General features: G+C 43.8%; 1 protein-coding gene across 2 annotated transcripts in view; it reads left to right on the forward strand.

Annotated features, from left to right (window-relative positions):
* The window catches only part of SCFD2 (sec1 family domain containing 2), a 439,667-nt gene that overhangs the window by 310,700 nt on the left and 112,184 nt on the right, over positions 1-16,783 (forward strand). Inside the window, exon 6 of one of the 2 annotated variants that reach the window (XM_082728304.1) lies at positions 4,635-5,679. The exons of the other annotated variant lie outside the window; for it this stretch is intronic. Within the exon in view, the coding sequence (XP_082584430.1) occupies positions 4,635-4,687 (53 nt within the window). The 3' untranslated portion in view covers positions 4,688-5,679. Of the gene's footprint in view, positions 1-4,634; positions 5,680-16,783 lie in introns of those variants that run through there. 2 annotated transcript variants of the gene reach the window in all.

The raw sequence follows: 16,783 nt of genomic DNA on the forward strand, positions 1-16,783 counted from the left end.
AAAGTTGCCATTATAAAAAATGAATTAGTTAAAACCTTTTTTCCCTTTTATTAAAAGTTAGGAATAGAAGTTCAGTGTTGTGGTTTAAATTTTTTTTAAAAACTTTATTTACTTATGAGAGAGTGTGAGAGAGCATGAGTGGGGGGGACATGGCAGGGGGCAGGGAGGGACAGAGGGAGAGGGAGAAGCAGACTCCCCATCAAGCAGGGAGTCAGACACAGGACTTGAACCCAGGACCCCAGGATCATGACATGAGCCTAAGGCAAATGTTTAACTGACTGAGCTACCTGGACAGCCCAGATATCCTTTTAAAGACAAATTTTAAGAACAACTGAAAGTTTTTATTGTCGAAAACCAACAGGATATTTGAAAGTGTTCGATAGAGTTTAAAAAATTGATCTAACATGCTTGATAGGTCCATCAATTAAATGGCCCAATAAGTTCATGCTTGTGGCTCTAAAATGGGTTTCTCCTTTAACTGGAAGTTTCACATTGCTAGTATTCCATCATCTAAGTGATACAGATGTTAGCTGTGGTAGAAATTGTTCCTAAAACAATAGAAGGCGGTTTTTTTTTTTTTTTTAAGATTTTATTTATTTGTCAGAGAGAGAGAGAGCACACACACACAAGCAGGGGGAGGGGCAGGCAGAGGCAAAGGGAGAAGCAGGTTCCCCGCTGAACAGGGAGCCTGATTTGGGACTGGATCCCAGGACCCTGAGATCATGACCCTAGCCAAAGGCAGATGCTTAAGCACCTGAACCCCCCAGGTGCCCCTAGAAAGCTTTTTCAATGTATCATGTTAATGGTGACTTCAAGTTTAGGGAAAGAAGATGGACACTGCAATTCTGGAAGGAGGAATGTCTGGGGCAACATTTCACCTCAAACATCAGCCAAACCTTCCATCCTAGCCAAAGACCCTCCACACCAACTTTTCATTGTTGAAAGCCGGAGACAAGTATTCAAGACCGGCCCTCACCTGAATACCTAGACGCCCAGGCTCTGTCGTCTTCAACACCTGCTGACGCTGGCCACGTCCAGGAGCTCTTCACGGCCCGGGCGTGGCAGCGGCCCTCACCTCTTGTGCCCAGGATGACGGGGAACAGCTCTCCCCCTCAGATCTGAATTCCTCTCTTTAGAAGCCTAGACCCTGGCATAGCGTAGTGAGGGAGGCAGGGAGATCCGAACACCAGAGCACTCTGGCCAGGAGTCACTAGGAGTTGGTAACCGACTGGGTGGGTAGTGACAGTTTCCTGACTTCCCCCTGTGTCTGTCCTGTGTGTCTTCAGGCTCTCTGAAAATTATTTCTAAAAAGTGACTGGACAGGGCTCTGGATAGCTCATCTATTACTTAGTTCTGCATCAGTGACCCACTAACTCTAGAGAAGTGTAGTATAAGCTGGCTTTTCCCATCCCCTCTAGAGCATGCACATGCTTAGTGGGACCATATCCTGATTTGAAAGGGAATATCACTTAATTAATATGAATTAATGTTAGCAAGTACAGTTCTGTCACAAACACATTCAAGGCCTTTACAAGGAAGAAGAGTCATGGAATGACAGCCTAATTTAGTGTGTGGGCACCGGAAAAATGATCAGCTATTCAAAAATAGTTGTAAGAGAAAAGAAACGACCAGGACAAGCTGGTTGCTAATGGTTCTGGCGTGGGAGGAAAAACTGCCTTGCAGTTCTTGGCTCTGAGGTGGGGTCAGGCAGGTCAGTAGCCCAGCATTGACCTTTGTGTTTGGAATTTCTCATATTGACTCACCAGACTCTTGTAATTTGGTCAGCCAAATGGCACAAATGTAGACAGCAGCCTCTGTGCCTGAACTTTAAACCTCCCGAGTTGCTAGTCCTTTATGATAATCATTAGCATTGCTTGGGATCCAAAGCAGGGTACCCACCAAAGACCTAATGTTAATTTAATTAAATTAGTGAGTGACCACCAGAGAACCCACTAGGAAGAAGGGGGGCAGGCGGCTGATGGTGGAGCTCCCTCCCTTTCTATTTTATTCGTTTGGGAGCCTTTTGGAGGTGATTTGCTACAAGAGTGATGTGTCTGAAAGATCGAGCATGTCAGCAGCACGGACATGATCACAGGCTTTCTCGAGCGCCAGCGTTCTCCTGTCTCTTTAAACCCAAGTGGGATTTTTTACTCCTTATTTCTTCTCCGGGTGATGTCACTCGATTGTCAGTCCAATGGTATTTTTCACAAAATTAGGAAATATCTGTTTATGGTGGAAAACTATGAAGCCAAACATTTTAAATCAACTTTAATCCCATCACCAGAGATAATCACTGTAAATATTTTGGTAAGTTCCTTTCAATTCACAGGCATGTGTGTATATATAAATATGCATACATATACCTAAATAAAGCTTAAATACAAATTAACCTTAATATCAGGAGTACTTGCCAAGCTCTTTTCAAAAATTCCTCTTTAATAGTTGCATTATATTTTAAGAGCTACTATTATTTATTGAAGCATTTCCTATTTTTGGACACTTCAGTTGTTTCCAGATTTTGAACATCCTTGTGCATAAATCTTTGTCCCTTATCTTTGATTACTTCCTTAGGCTAAAGTCACAGAAATGGAATTACTAGGTCAAAGGGCACAATTCTTTTTAAGACTCCTGTGAACATGAGTCACACTGCACCCCAGGAAATTTGCCGCAGTTTATTTGTATCATCTGGGTATGAGAGAGTCTGTCTGACCAAAATCATTTCTGCATTGAGTAGCAGTCTTTACTCATCAAGTGAGAGCTGGAACATTCCACGGGACTGTCATATCTGTAGCTTTATAAGCGGCTCTGCTTACTAACTGGCCATCTTGCGTACATACCGTGAGAGGCTTTGCAAGCCTCAATATGGCTGCCACTAGGCTAAGCCTCTAAGAACAGACAGAGACAGTCTGAGCCACATCCAGCACAAGCACAAGCACTGCACAGTTCTTTTTTTTTTATTTTTTCTTTATTAATATGACAGAGAGAGATCATAAACAGACAGAGAGGCGGGCAGAGAGAGAGGAAAGGAAGCAGGCTCTCCACTGAGCAGAGAGCCTGATGTGGGGCTCGATCCCAGGACCCTGAGATCATGACCTGAGCCAAAGGCAGAGGCTTTAACCCATTGAGCCACCCAGGCACCCCAAATTGCACAGTTCTTAAAGAGCAAACTCAGGCTGGTAGGAGTTTTGTTATATTATATCTCCTAAGCATCCTCTGGGAGGGTTGTGTCTGGCCTTCAGAGTCAATATGCTGGGACTCTTCCCCCAGAAATGTCTGTCTAGCAAAAAGGGAGACTAGAAGCGTGAAAACTGCGCTCCATGGGCCCAGTGGAGTTTTCCTGCTCACAAAGAATTGATTGACTGAATAGAAATCACTCTGACTTGAGTGATTCTGCCCACTCAGGATGAATTGGGGAGAAATCACCAGAAGGAAATTGGCCTCTGAAGTGTGAGAACATTGGATTACTGCCGTCAGGAACAATGCTTGTCAGGAGAATTGCATTTTCGCCTGATTTTGCCTCTTATATTATTCGGAGCCCTGTCGGAGTGGAGTAAGATTTAGACCTACCTTTCTGTAGGTGCGCATGTCCTACTTATTTCCTTTTCCATTTTAGCCATCTATGAACAACAGAGCTATAATTGTTCATTTTTGTTTTTAAGGCTTGGTTCATTCTGTAACAATATCAGAATTTCACCAGTTTTTCCTTACATGCTTGACAGTGTCCTATAAGTCAATGAAACCATTCAGTGAATGTGAGGGCCTGAATGAACCTCTTAGACTCCCTGGGATTAGAGCAGTGAATAAACCCAACCATTCTCTGCCCGCATAGAGCTTGCATTCTGGTGTGGGAAGACGATAAGCAGATACAGAGCATGTCACATGCTGATTATAGCTTTGGAGAAAAAGAGAGCGGGGAAGGGGAGCAGGGAGGGCACCAACTAGGATCGGGGTATGCCATTGTGCAGGGGATGGTCAGGAGAGGCCTCCGTGGCCAGGAGACATTTGAGCAGACCTAAAGCAAACCGCCTTTTTGATACTGGAGGGGAGTGCCGTACCAGGTAGGGGAACTTGCAGGTGCAAAGGCCCTGAAGCAGCAGCTTGCTTGGTCCATTCCAGGCCCAAGAGCCAGAAGGCTGGAATGAGCGAGTGGGGGCGGGAGGAGAGAAGGCGGAGTGCAGAGCAAGGAGGACTCAGCCTTCCTAGAGACTTTGGCTTTGGCTCTGCATGAGCCAGAGGGTTTCAAGTGAAGTCACACGATTCGACTTCAGTTTTTGTTGGCAGCTGAGGTGGTTTATTCGCCAAAGCAGGAGGAAAGCCAGTGTTCTGTGGGCACAGGTGCGAGCTTGCAAGGTGGGAGGCGGGCACCCTCAGAAGGCCCCGCTGATGGCTTGGGCTTCTCGGTCAAGTAGGAAGTCAGGCCGCCAGCCAGCGGCAGGGCTGAGGGAGGAAGCCCTGGTGATTTGAGGAAAGGAGAGGGTTTGAAGTTACAGTTGGGGAGGGCAGAAGACTGAATGGAAAAATGCAGGAGGAATGAGAATTGATATGGCCGTGAGCACTATGATTATTAATAACTTGAGTAAAGGACCGGTTGTATAAATTTTTTTTTTCGAAATTGTTTTCAAATTTTCCTTCAGCCAGCTGCCTCTCCAGCCTTCACCCTGTGGCCTTGGCCAATTGTCTTTGCTAATGAGGATGTGTTATAATGCTGAGAGTTTGGTAAGAAGAACTAACACTCTGGACTGACAGAGCTAGAAAGACCCTCAGAAGTCACAAAGTCCAAGCCCTTCATTTTGCCGAGAAAACCCACCAGCAAGATAAAGCGACCTGCTCAGGGCACAGAACTGACGTGCTTTGGAGCTGACCTCAAAACCTGTCTCCTGATTCCCAACACGGGACTCTTTATACTACAACACAATGCCCTGTGTTTTCCCCCAAAATCAATTTTAAAAGAACTAAATCGTACCAATGTCAGGCACTTCCAACTCCTGATTGTGATGGACCCTAACTGGTTTACACAACATGTCCTTATCGAACTAGTTTTTATCCATCCGCTCTCTCCTTGTTTCTGTTTGTTTGTTTTGTTTTGTTTTTAATGTGTGATTGAAATGTTTTCCACATTTATTTCCAGTGGGTGAAGTGTGGTCCATGTGGTCCCATTGCATAACCACCCGTACCCCTGGATAATCGCCTTATTTTTAGAAAGCAGAAAATAGTCTATTGTGTTATAATTAGCCAATGGTGCCCACCCAAACATGGATATTACGCAAGAACCTTTGCTTCTTTTCTCTTTTAGGGAGGAGGAGGGTGGATAAGATTTTGATCATTTTTTAATGTCCTGAAATATCATTTTGGGAAAAACTTGTGGTTTTTCAGGTTCCCTAAGACACTTCAAAAAAAAAAAAAAAATCCACACAAACCCAATTTAAAACTAAATGTTTCAAAAAGTAACAAGTATATGTTTTCATTCAACAATCTTCTAATTAGAACCTCTTACTCATTTCTAACACAATTCATTTATTTTGTCTGGTTCAAAGAAAATTTAGAATACTCACTCATGGTTAAAGAACTCAGGAGTCTTTGCTAGACAAAAATTCTATACAGTGAAGCACTAGAGTTTTGAAAATCCACATAAAGAGTTGAATACTTTTTAAAGACTCATGTTATCACAGTAGTATACAGTTTGTCCAATATTTCTGAAACTCTTTGATCCCCAAGAAATGAGAATGTTAGCTCAGGGCAGATGGGATTTTTTTGCTCTCTGCTCCTGTATGATCCAGGATGGTAACCAAAGAACTAAAATTTCAGCATTAATTTCCATGACAACTGACTGTAGTTATCACAAATATTGGATTATCGACTGGTTCAGGATGAAGGTTAATAAGGAAGATTCCTGTTTGCACAGGATCATCCAAAAGCAGCACCAAAGGGACTATTATCAGAGCTGCTTCCAGCCATTCGTCCTTCTCAAAAATGTTCTCCTTATCCCGAGAGCTTGGTTTTATTTTATAAGGGGTTTTGCTGTTGTTATTGTTTAATGTTTTCACTTTGTTTGTTATGTATTTAGTCCCCTCCTCCCCAGGGATGACTGGGTGGAATATGGTTATTTCTAGTAATAGAAGCCCCGTCTCTTAATAAGCAGGGTCCGCCTTCATTTCATTCTTCCTGCACAAATAAGATTTATTTTGGCCGTGCAGTCAAAAACATCTGTACTTGGTGCTAGACGAACGGGTGCCTTCCTAGCTGAGCTGCCGGTCCTCCTTGATGCTCCCTGAGCCCACGTTGGGCTCTAAAAGCCCCTCCTAGAGAAGGGAAAGACTGTGCAGTGGGATTGAAGAGCCCCCTCATTCTTTAGCCCAGAGTGCCTCCGTGTGGCCTCAACGCATTACTACAGGAGGAAGATGAAAGACTCCAAACTGTTTACCACTCGCTCTTCATTTCCCCACCTCCCCCAAACTTAATGCATTTTTAAAGGCAAATTGTATTTTAATGAGTGTATTACTTGATGAAGTAGTCAGACGGCAAAGCTTCTGAGAACACGCGGAGCCGCATTACCATCTTGGGAGATAAGGCAGTGTTAGTGAACACTCTGACTTGAGTTATTTTTCTAGTAGTGATGGAAAACACGTGCTGATCTGTTTTCAAAGTCTTATCTGTACAGCCGGATGATTGACAACATGCGTTTGAGAGATTTAGCTTCTCCTGGGAAGCTTGCTCTGACTCTCCTGCTGGTTCCTTCAAAGGTTGGGTTAGTTGTAATTTTTTAAACTTACTTTTTGGCATCCCTTACTAGGTTCTGAATTCCCTCAAGGCGGAGCTGTTCTGTTCCCCACCTCTGTATTCCCAGGGCTCAGTACAGTGCCTGGCACATAGTAAACACCGAATGAATGATAGGTGTTTAAGGACCAACCATAGTGGATCAGAGCCATCAAATCCATAATCCTGGTCTGTGTCCTGACCATCCGAGTATATGGTTAGTCTTTATTACTGTGTTCTTCTGTACTTACTCTTTGAAAATTGCCTTAAATATAGTGAGTTTTGCTTAATGAAAAACCGAGGTAGCAAACAGCAGACCCTGTAATAATGCTGGACATTTTGACATAGTTCTTGTTCTCCCTCCCGAATTGCTGGCTTTGGGTTTGTTTTGCTAAATCATTAGCTTGTAATGTCTACTTTTTATTCAAAACATCTGCTACCCGGTATGGTACTAAACCAGTAAAATTTTCTAGCGGCTGTTATAGGCTCAAAGCAAAAAACCATGTCATGTACCCTAATGGCAGGGAGTGCTGAGTTATGCTAGTTTGCAGAGAACAAGTACCCCTAACCATTCTTTGATTGTCCACTTGCCATTTCCATTGAAACATGCTATGCAAGAAACACTTTTTTTTCTTTTTTCTTTTTTTGGCACACTTCACTGTATTTTGAGAATTGAACTAGGTTCCACCAAACACAGGCATCATTCACAAACATTTGTTGATTTCCTACCCTGTGTTTGGCATTGCGCTAGGATTTCAGAGCCTGGGCTCCCTAGATCTCAAGGGAAGCCCTATTGGAGGGCGAGCCATGCTCTGATCGAACAATGTACACACAGAGAGCGGACTAGCACCGTGGGGAAAGTATTGTGTAGGAGGTGCTTGGTAAACGCTGGATGGATTGAATTCAGGGCCTTTTTAAAGATAACTGGAAACACCGCTGTGTATTGTGATCTGAACAGAGAACAGAGTCTGGAATTACAGCGAAATAGGCAAATAAGGTTACATGCCACACTTGAAAACACACAACTTGGGTGAGGCAGTAAGGAACGCTCGGATTTGGGGTGTGGCTCTACCGTCTCTTTCTTGCCTCCCCACAAGTGTGGACCACTAGCATCGACTCTCCAAAAACTCTTGAGCCTTTCTTTTCTTTTCTTTTTAAAGACTTTATTTATTTATTTGAGTGAGAGAGAGTGTGAGAGAGAGTATGAGAGGGGAGAAGTCAGAGGGAGAAGCAGACTCCCCATGGAGCTGGGAGCCGGACTCAGGACTCGATCCTGGGATTCCAGGATCAGGACCTGAGCCGAAGGCAGTTGCTTAACCAACTGAGCCACCCAGGCAACCCTTTTCCAGGCTTTTTAAAATATTGTTGTTTCTGCCCAGAAGAGTCGCTGCTATTTTCAGAGCAACTCTCCCCTTCATCCGGGAGGATCCTCCCTTCTCTCACCACGCTCTGTACTCCGGCCCCAGAGAGCCTACCCCACCGTAACATAAACACATTCACCTGTTTACCTACCTGCCCCCTCGTGTGACCAGAGCCACGTGCGAAAGAGAGTGTGCCTTGCTTTTCTCCTACCACTTGTTAGGCACAAGGCTTGATAAAGACATATCGATCCAAACAGTTGATTGGGGAATTCCCAATGGCTCTCCGGTGTTGGATCTCTGCATGTGACTTCAGAAGGCCAAATGGTTTCTAGCTGACCCTTTTCATTTTATGCTGGAAAAAGAGATAAGCCCTTCTCATATAGATGAGGGAAATATAAAATCCCTCCTGCATAGAATCCACGCAGTAATATCCTTTTCCTTCAATGGTAAACAGGGGAAGTTGCTTAAAGGATTGGAAATTATGTGTTTGTTTGTTTTTTTTTTTAAATAAAAAGGATTTACCCTTGAGCCTCTTTCCTCATCCATAAACAAGAGGTTGGGCCTGATGATCTCAGAGGACCTTCCAGCAAAAGTTGTTCTAGGAAGCCACACCATAAATACTAGAAAAACCATCTTCTTCCTGCCAAATATCCACATAATGTTTATTAAGATTTTGTAGAGTACTCATGAGTAGTTTAGAAGAGACTTGCCCTCCAGTGGCTCCTATCTAGTACACAAGACCTAAGTGATTTTTGTTGATTAAATGAATGAGGAAAAAAAGACATATGGGACCAAAAAAAAAAAAATGTAATAATCGTATGAGAAGTATACTTACTGTTGATGGAATTTTCAAGAAGGAAAGGGGGAATTGTATGCCAGGGCACAAATGGACATTTATTGTGAAAACATGTCATTTAAACAGTTCCATTATTTATTTACATGGGAAATGGCCCATGAACCTACAGTGGAAAACCCTTATAATAAGGGAATTAGGCCATGAAACTAGCCTAGCTGTATTTATACACCAGTACTTGATAAATGTCGTGGACTAATGACTTGGTGAAGTGTCTTCTGAAATTTAGTTATATGGAGTCCCAGGAAGGTACCAGAAGGTGTGAAGGAAGAATGGTCTATTCTAAACACGTTTCTTTTCTAGTCTCTCTTGGATGGCTGTGTTTCTGGGGCTTCTAATAGTCTCCAAGCACAGAGCCGCCAGCGTGTTTGTTGTCAGCGAGGCCACCTTTTGGAACTGGTGCGGGAGCTCTGCAGAGTCTTTTCTACAGAAGAGTCTGAGTGCGGTGCAGTTCAGTCTAGCTTGGGCCCCTTTCCTGTCATAAATAAGATTACTTTCATTTCACTTGTGGAGTGTGCTAGTCCTCAGAGTAATGAATTTCCTCTGTGCCTTTGAGCACATAAACATGGTTTTCATTAGCTTTCTCTCTTTAAAACAGAAAAAAAAAAAAGTAAGGGATAAGGAGGTAGAAGGAGGAGAGAGAATCTGAGCAAAATTAATAGATGTCAATTAACTCCATAAATGCAGATGGGTATTGTGCTGACTGGCTGGAAACGTGCTCACGAGTAGACCAGAAAGGCACTAGTTCATCCCTTCTGGAAAGCTACAAAAACAAAGTTGGTACAAATTTTGTCCTACACGAAGAAAGACACAAAGAGAGACAAAGAATATTCCTTTTTGACTCTTGTTTTAAGAATTGCCTCAAAAAGTCTATCAGAGTGGCCCCTGAGCCAGACGAATAGCCCTGGGTTGCTCTGGAATTATGGACCATGTCATGGAGGACAGCACACGTGGCCAGGCTTGTAGAGAAGTCTCTGCTTCTACCCACCCACCCCCAACTTTTGCTGTGTGTAGGTGTACATGCGTGTGTGTGCATGCATGTGCATGTATTTTAGACTAATAACTTATCCCGGTCTTTCCCAATTTCAGATTTGCCCCCTCGAGATTTATAAGTGATGCCATTCGTAGCACTAAAAACCCAGGCGTTCATTTTTATGATCTGGAACCTCTTGTCAAGCGGTGACTCATAACACAGCTCTGCATTTCTCATGGTTGAAGGTGCATACTTGAGCCTGAAAGCTATTTAGGCTCCGTCGACCCTTTGACTTCCGCCAGGATCTTTTTTACTGTTGTTTTTGGAAATTCGGGGACAGAGAGTTGGGGCATATGGGAGTGTTCTCAAATCATCCAGGAGGAGTTAAATCATGAAGGGGGTTAAAAAAAAGTCTACAACTTGGGTGCCTGGGTGGCTCAGTGGGTTAAGCCTCTGCCTTCAGCTCAGATCATGATCTCAGGGTCCTGGGATCGAGTCCTGTATCAGGCTCTCTGCTCAGCGGGGAGCCTGCTTCCCTTCTCTCTCTGCCTGCCACTCTAATTGTGATCTCTCTCTGTAAAATAAATAAATAAAATCTTTAAAAAAAAAAGTCTACAATTGGGTTTTCAAAGTTACTGATTCTGAATGGGAAATCCATAGATTTATTTTTTCAGAACCTCTTCTGTCTCTCCAAGTCAATGTCTATTTCAGCCCCCAATTCATAGTCCATCATGTGCTTATTTATATCTCCAGAGAGGGAGAGAGGATAATGCCCGGAAAGCACCAAGGAGATTTAGGGTGCCTTTGACAATTCACGGCGGGCAAATTCAACTGAGATAAAGAAGCTTGATGCTTTTCATGGTGAGGGGTCTTCCAGCCCAGCATTGACCTCCTGCATAGGTGTTTTCAGAACTGTTGAGAGCTACAGCTGGTTTCCATTCGAAATGGAAAGGGTGGAGTCCTGGAAGGAGCCAGTGCCTCTCCTAGGTGAAGGCTGCTTCCCTGAACGTGTACAACACACGACAAGGAACAAGTTAAAAACAAGTTTCCATTTCACCAAACTGTAGCACAGGAAATTGTTTCTGGCTTGTTTTTGTTATGAACAGAGAGAGCATTGCACGTTAAAATTCCCCATCGCTGTTTAATATTTGCTCGGTAGTGCGCTAGTCCCTGATCGGTCCTTTCCCCGCTACATCATGTCAACTCTGTCACTGTTTTCATTGGAAGTGTGAATTGAAACGTGGAAGATCTCCCAGGACGGTGAACCTCTGCAGCTGTGGAAGGCTGGGGCTAATTACTGGTATTATTAAAGGAAGCTCAGTGACTTCTTTGGGGAAAAAGAGTTAAGACGGGGTGAAATTCATAAGGTACACAAAGATTTAGAACAAAGGTTCTATTATGAAAACAGCTCCGTAACAATGTCCTCATAGAAGGACGTACAGAATAGTCACGACTGCTCCATGAATTGGCAAATGTAATATTTTGCTATCTTTGTGCCTTTTTTAGAGGGAAAAACAGAATCCAAATGTACAGTATAAAATTAGACATTTGTGCTGCTTTAGAACAGTTTGAATCGAATGCTTTTCTATTCTCTTCTCGAGATACAAATGTCACCTTTAGTTTCTAAAGGGATTCTGAAGGGTTTGCCGCTAATGGCTTTATAGCCTTAATTCTCCTTGGAAATTTAAAATTTTCATTATCTAAAGATGTGACTGGCGAGATCACTTCCTGCTGTGTGAGGATCTGAGGAATGTCTCCGAGTACAAAGGATGTGTTGGAGGGGCTGGATTTCAAGGAAGGAGAAAAAGAACAAAGGACAATGAGAACTTATGCTTGGCTACTGAGACCAATACTGTGCCTAAGATATTTCTTTTCCAGAGGGTTTCTTTGTTCATTTATTCCTTCCTTTATTCAATCATTTGTTCCTTTAAAATATGTTTATTGAGCATCTGCTCTGAGCCCAGAACCATGCTGGGTACTGGGAAGTCTAATTCAAAGGCAACTTGCCCACAACGACAGGGCTTTCGGCCAAGAATGTTCTGTTCTCATCGCTCTACTGTAAGAAGTAGCTGCACTCCCCAGTTCAGCCCTGACATTCAGCAGAACTCAGTGTGTCTGCGTCTAAAAGCACAAACCTGTGTGTTTTTTTTTAATTCAAGTGTAATTAACATACAGTGTCATAGTAGTTTCAAGTGTAAAATATAATGATCAACAATTCTATACCTTACTCAGTTAAAAGCATAAACCCGTTTGCTTGGCCGTTCTTTTCATTGCCAACATCTTTGCTATTTTGTAAAAGCCATTTGTTTTACAGCCTATCTTCCAGCTGGACATAAACCTTTGTCATATCTAGAAGAAGTAGTACAAGGCCGTAAAAAACAGCTTATACAAAATATTTTTCATAGAAAATATTTTTAAGTCATTTAAAGAAAGTAATTGTAGACTCGGCATAATTCCGAAGTTAGCTGTCAGGGATAAATATCAAGAAGATTCTGCAAAGCTGCAGACATGCAGTAAATGTGTTTCCTTTGGGGCCAGAGCAGAATAATAATTAGGGAAGAAACTTCTAAAATATCAACTCAGCAAAGTAAATGCAAGACTTTGGGGGAGCCAGCGATCATGTGGGAGCCTGGACACTGTGGGAGATCTGAGATAGGATGGATGATCTCTGGCCTAATCTAGGGCAGGAAATGAAACATAAGCCCTTGACTTAGAAGATGGTATGCTTCGAGCTATTAGTGCAGCTCCAGAACAAAGGGCTCCTGTAGGCCAGAGGGTCAAGGACATGTTGGGTCCTTGACAAAGTTACAGGAAACCATGCTGAACACATGGACAGAACCATCATGTGCTACTACCTGGAATGTGTACGATGTTTCTGACCTTGTTCCTCAAGAAAGATAGCTTAGGATGGGGCAGAGTTCCGAGAAATGCAATTAACATTAATAATTGCATAAAGGGGAGCAAGAGGTGATGGCAGAAGAGGATACGTGCCTTATTAGGAAAAGACAAAACGGAGGAGCAGACTTTTTCCATCTAAGTGGAGGTGAGGTGAGTTATGGCTATAACAGAAGGCTACGTGCTAAGTCAACACTGCCTCTTAGTATTGCTACAACCAGAGAGCCAGTTAGTGGGGAAGCCTTGATCATGACAGTTCCCTTCGCCGGTTTCTTCTTTTGTGATCCACACTCCCAGGTGTGTTCAGCAGCACACCTGTCCCGCAAGCTGCCTGCTGGAGGAAAGGTGTCCTTGCATCAGGTAAGCTTGCAAATCTCTGCATACCGTCTCTTCCTCCAGATTTGTCATTTGCATTTGCTATTAAAAGCTCTCAGAGGGTTGTCCTTAAGGAAGGAAAACCTATTTTTCATTTAGTGCTACAGGGGCTTTTGAAAATGTGTTGGGAAGACTGGATTCCAAGATTTTGGAGGTCCCCAGAAGGCCTTTAGTCCCAACCAGAGGACGTACTGCCTGGAAGTGTGGAACTTGTTACTTCTTGAGTCCTTATAGAAAGAAGGTCATTTGTGAGGAGTAGGAGTTTATGGCCATTTATGGTCAATGACGGGTTTATCAAAGGTAATGGGGAGGCGAGGCTCACAAAGGAAAGGCCCTATAGTCCACACCATGCTTTTCTGGAGCTGCTCCTGAGATTTGGGTCTCCACGTCAGGGCTTGGATTGTTCTAGCAGGACATAACACGCACCATTCCGTGAACAAGTACATAGAGCAGCTCATTGAGGTTTTGGCTGAATCGAGCAGGTAGTTCTGCGTGATTTTTTTTTTTTTTTTAAATTATAGACAATTGGGAAACACCACTCTGAGGCTTTTTGGCCAGTCAGTTTCCATTCTTTAAATATCGAGGTCATGTCCATGAAGACAGTATCATCTGCTTTCTATAACTTGTCCCCAAAAATCTGGCTAAGCATTCAAGTTCAACAGTTTTGTAGACATGTATGTGTGTTTTCTCTTTCTCTAGAAACTTTTCACTATTTTGAAAAGTGATTTATACATGCTGCTTCCCATCTCCTGAACCGCTGGCCGACTTCTACTCCTCTCTCTCACTTCTCTACCTCCCCAAGCACGTGTGTATAGCTGCAATGTCCTTCCAACACTGTAAAATATTTTCCTGTTGTTTATTGGACTTTAGGGACAGCAAAAGAATATGACAGAAAAAGTATAAGGCTCAGGTAGCTTTCTTGTTCTCTAACACGTTTCAGCCTCTGTTCCTTTTGCTTCATGTTTCCCATTATACTTACTGTTCTCACTCTTCAGTCTGCTTTGTGTGGGGGTGGGGAAGGAGTTGGAGGAAGGTCAGCCCCTATGGCTTCTATGTGTGGGCTCCAGAGCCACTGGCTTCTGGTCAGCATCGGGTACTGAAGAAGCATCAGCTGGAGATTTTAGGAGGAGACGAGGTTTGGGTATCTTTCACCTCACCTCTAGCCAGGCCAGCTTACCATAGCACACCTTTCTCGTGTTCTGGACCTGCTTCCTTCCCTTGCCTCTTCAAGCCGGGGCCTGCCCCCTGCCCCCCACCCTTGTTGTGACTAGCCCTCGAGGCCACTCTACCTCCACGGGTTCATTTGCTCAAGCACCGCCCACATCTCTGTAACGCAACCCTTTATTAAACTCTCTTCACATTGCCCAGTGTGAGTGTTTCCTGCAGAGACCCTGCCTGAAACACCCACCTGCCTGTAGCCTCCTCTGTCTTGTTGCTGGCCAGACAGGAGCACTGTCCAGTGGAGCCCAGCTTAGGTTCACCTTCAGGAAGCCTCCCCCATCCCACATGAATCTCCTCTTGCGATGTCCCAGTTCTTACACTCTGCCCTACTTATAAGCACCTAAAAATGCTCTCTTGTATATTGACTTAAATGTACTAAGACTGATGCTCGTCTTGCTCAGAGGTGATCCTTCATGAGTGTGCAAGAAGGCCAGTTATGCTTAGGCAGTAACTTCCAGACACTGTCAGGCAGGTTGTAGAGTTAGGAGGTGGGTGCTGTTATTATGTCCATTTTATAAATACAGATGCTGACACAGAGGAGTTTGCCAGCAGGCCCAGGACACACCCATAGTGAATTCTGAAGCTAAGATTTGAACCTCGATGGTCTAGCTCCAGAATCCGTGCTCTTAACATACCACTAGGCTACCTTTGACGGTGTTTAAAAATTTTTTTTGAATTTTCAGTTATCTAAAATTTAGATTTCCAGGCACCTGGCTCCTTCAGTGGGTAGGGTGTGTGATCTTTAATCTCAGGGTCATGAGTTTGATCCCCCTATTGGGCATTGAGCCAACCTAAAATACAAAAAAAAATAATAACAACAAATAAAATAAAATTCAGATTTCACTTTAACACCTGCATTTCTAGTGTCTCTTAAAAAAAAATGGACTGTCTTGCCCTTAAGACCAATCTGCCATTGCAAGAGTGGGCAAGGGATAAGTGGGAAGGACCCTGTTTGGGTAGGGCTCTCCACCCAGCCTGGTCCTGCATTTATATTCCTTCTCAATGACTGCATGAGAGCAATTTTTGTATGTGGGCTTTTGGAAACCACTTACATGCCCTTAGTCATTATCCCACACCAACTCCTGTTTCCCCAGGTAGAAAAGTTGGAGGAGGGTAGCATCTATATTTCAAGCTTCTCATATCACCTAGCACCTAGGTTGTACTTGATAAAAACCTGTGAATTTGGAGAAAACAACTTGCTCAAGTTCACTAAGTTAGGTAAACAAGGTAATTCAGCAAGGACATGGCAGACATACTTGCACATGGATTGGGTCCAGTCCCTTAAGGCCAAACAAGTGAAGTCAGTCCCATTCCTCCATCAGAGCTGCTGGTAGCAGGGTGGCTAGCACTGCTGACTAAAGACTGTGGAACTCACCTCTAGGCCAATGGGGTGAAGCTCGTGGGACAGAAAGCAGCCCCTCCTTGAGAGAGCTCTCGGGGAGGGGAGAGCAAGAAGGTAACAGGAAGTTTCAAAGAAGTTGAGAATGTAGAGGATCTATTAGCACTAATGCTAATGGACATGGGTTCCGGGAGGCACAGGGACTTGGAAGTTGCTCAGGGGGGAAACGGAGGCCAAGGAGAGATCTGCAGAGCTCCCGAGAGCAAGAGTGATGGGGAGTGCCTGGGAGCCTCAGGTGACAGATGTCACAAGGAGTACAGGACATGCTGGGCTTAGTCCTGATCTCCAAAGCAGATTGTTGTGGTGAGACTGTGCATGTCGAAGGTGAGGCAGGTACGGGGGAAGGGAAAGGTTTTGTCAGAAGCACACAGAGCTCTGGGCCCCTTTTTATTCCTCTTTCCTCCTGGAGTGGATAGTGGAGTACATGACACACAGAAGTGCTTATTCAGAGGCAGGAGTCACTATGGGGTAAGGCCTTGTGCAGGATGAGGCCTTCTACATTTGTGAATGCACACAAAATCTGGACGGTTTCAGTAGAATTTGGTTGTTAGTATATAACACAGCTAAAAAGCTGGCTTCGGTCATGTGAAGAGTAGGGAAGTCTTATTTTTTTCAATGTGAAACTCTTCGGGTCTCTTCGATTGCAAGTTTTATTTATTACTTCTTATTAGAGTTTGACCTGTCCTTGTGGACCAAAGGACTTCAAGAAATAGATGCCAACTTAAGACAATGAATCCTCTTTCCGAAGACCAGGAGCTGGTGTACTTAAAATGGTGTAACAGACATACCGGCCAATAAGGAAACCAAAGAGCCTAATGTGCTTGCAGCTGTCTCTTCATTTTAATGTACAAGGAGATGGTGGGGGGGGGAGGCTCATGAACTCTTCCTCATGAGTAGGAAAAGCTGTAGGTGGTTGGGGACGCAGAGTTGGCTAAGACTGGGGCTCTTAGTCC

Source organism: Mustela nivalis, assembly GCF_964662115.1.
Source record: "Mustela nivalis genome assembly, chromosome: 4".
In the NCBI taxonomy this organism is placed as follows: domain Eukaryota; kingdom Metazoa; phylum Chordata; class Mammalia; order Carnivora; family Mustelidae; genus Mustela; species Mustela nivalis.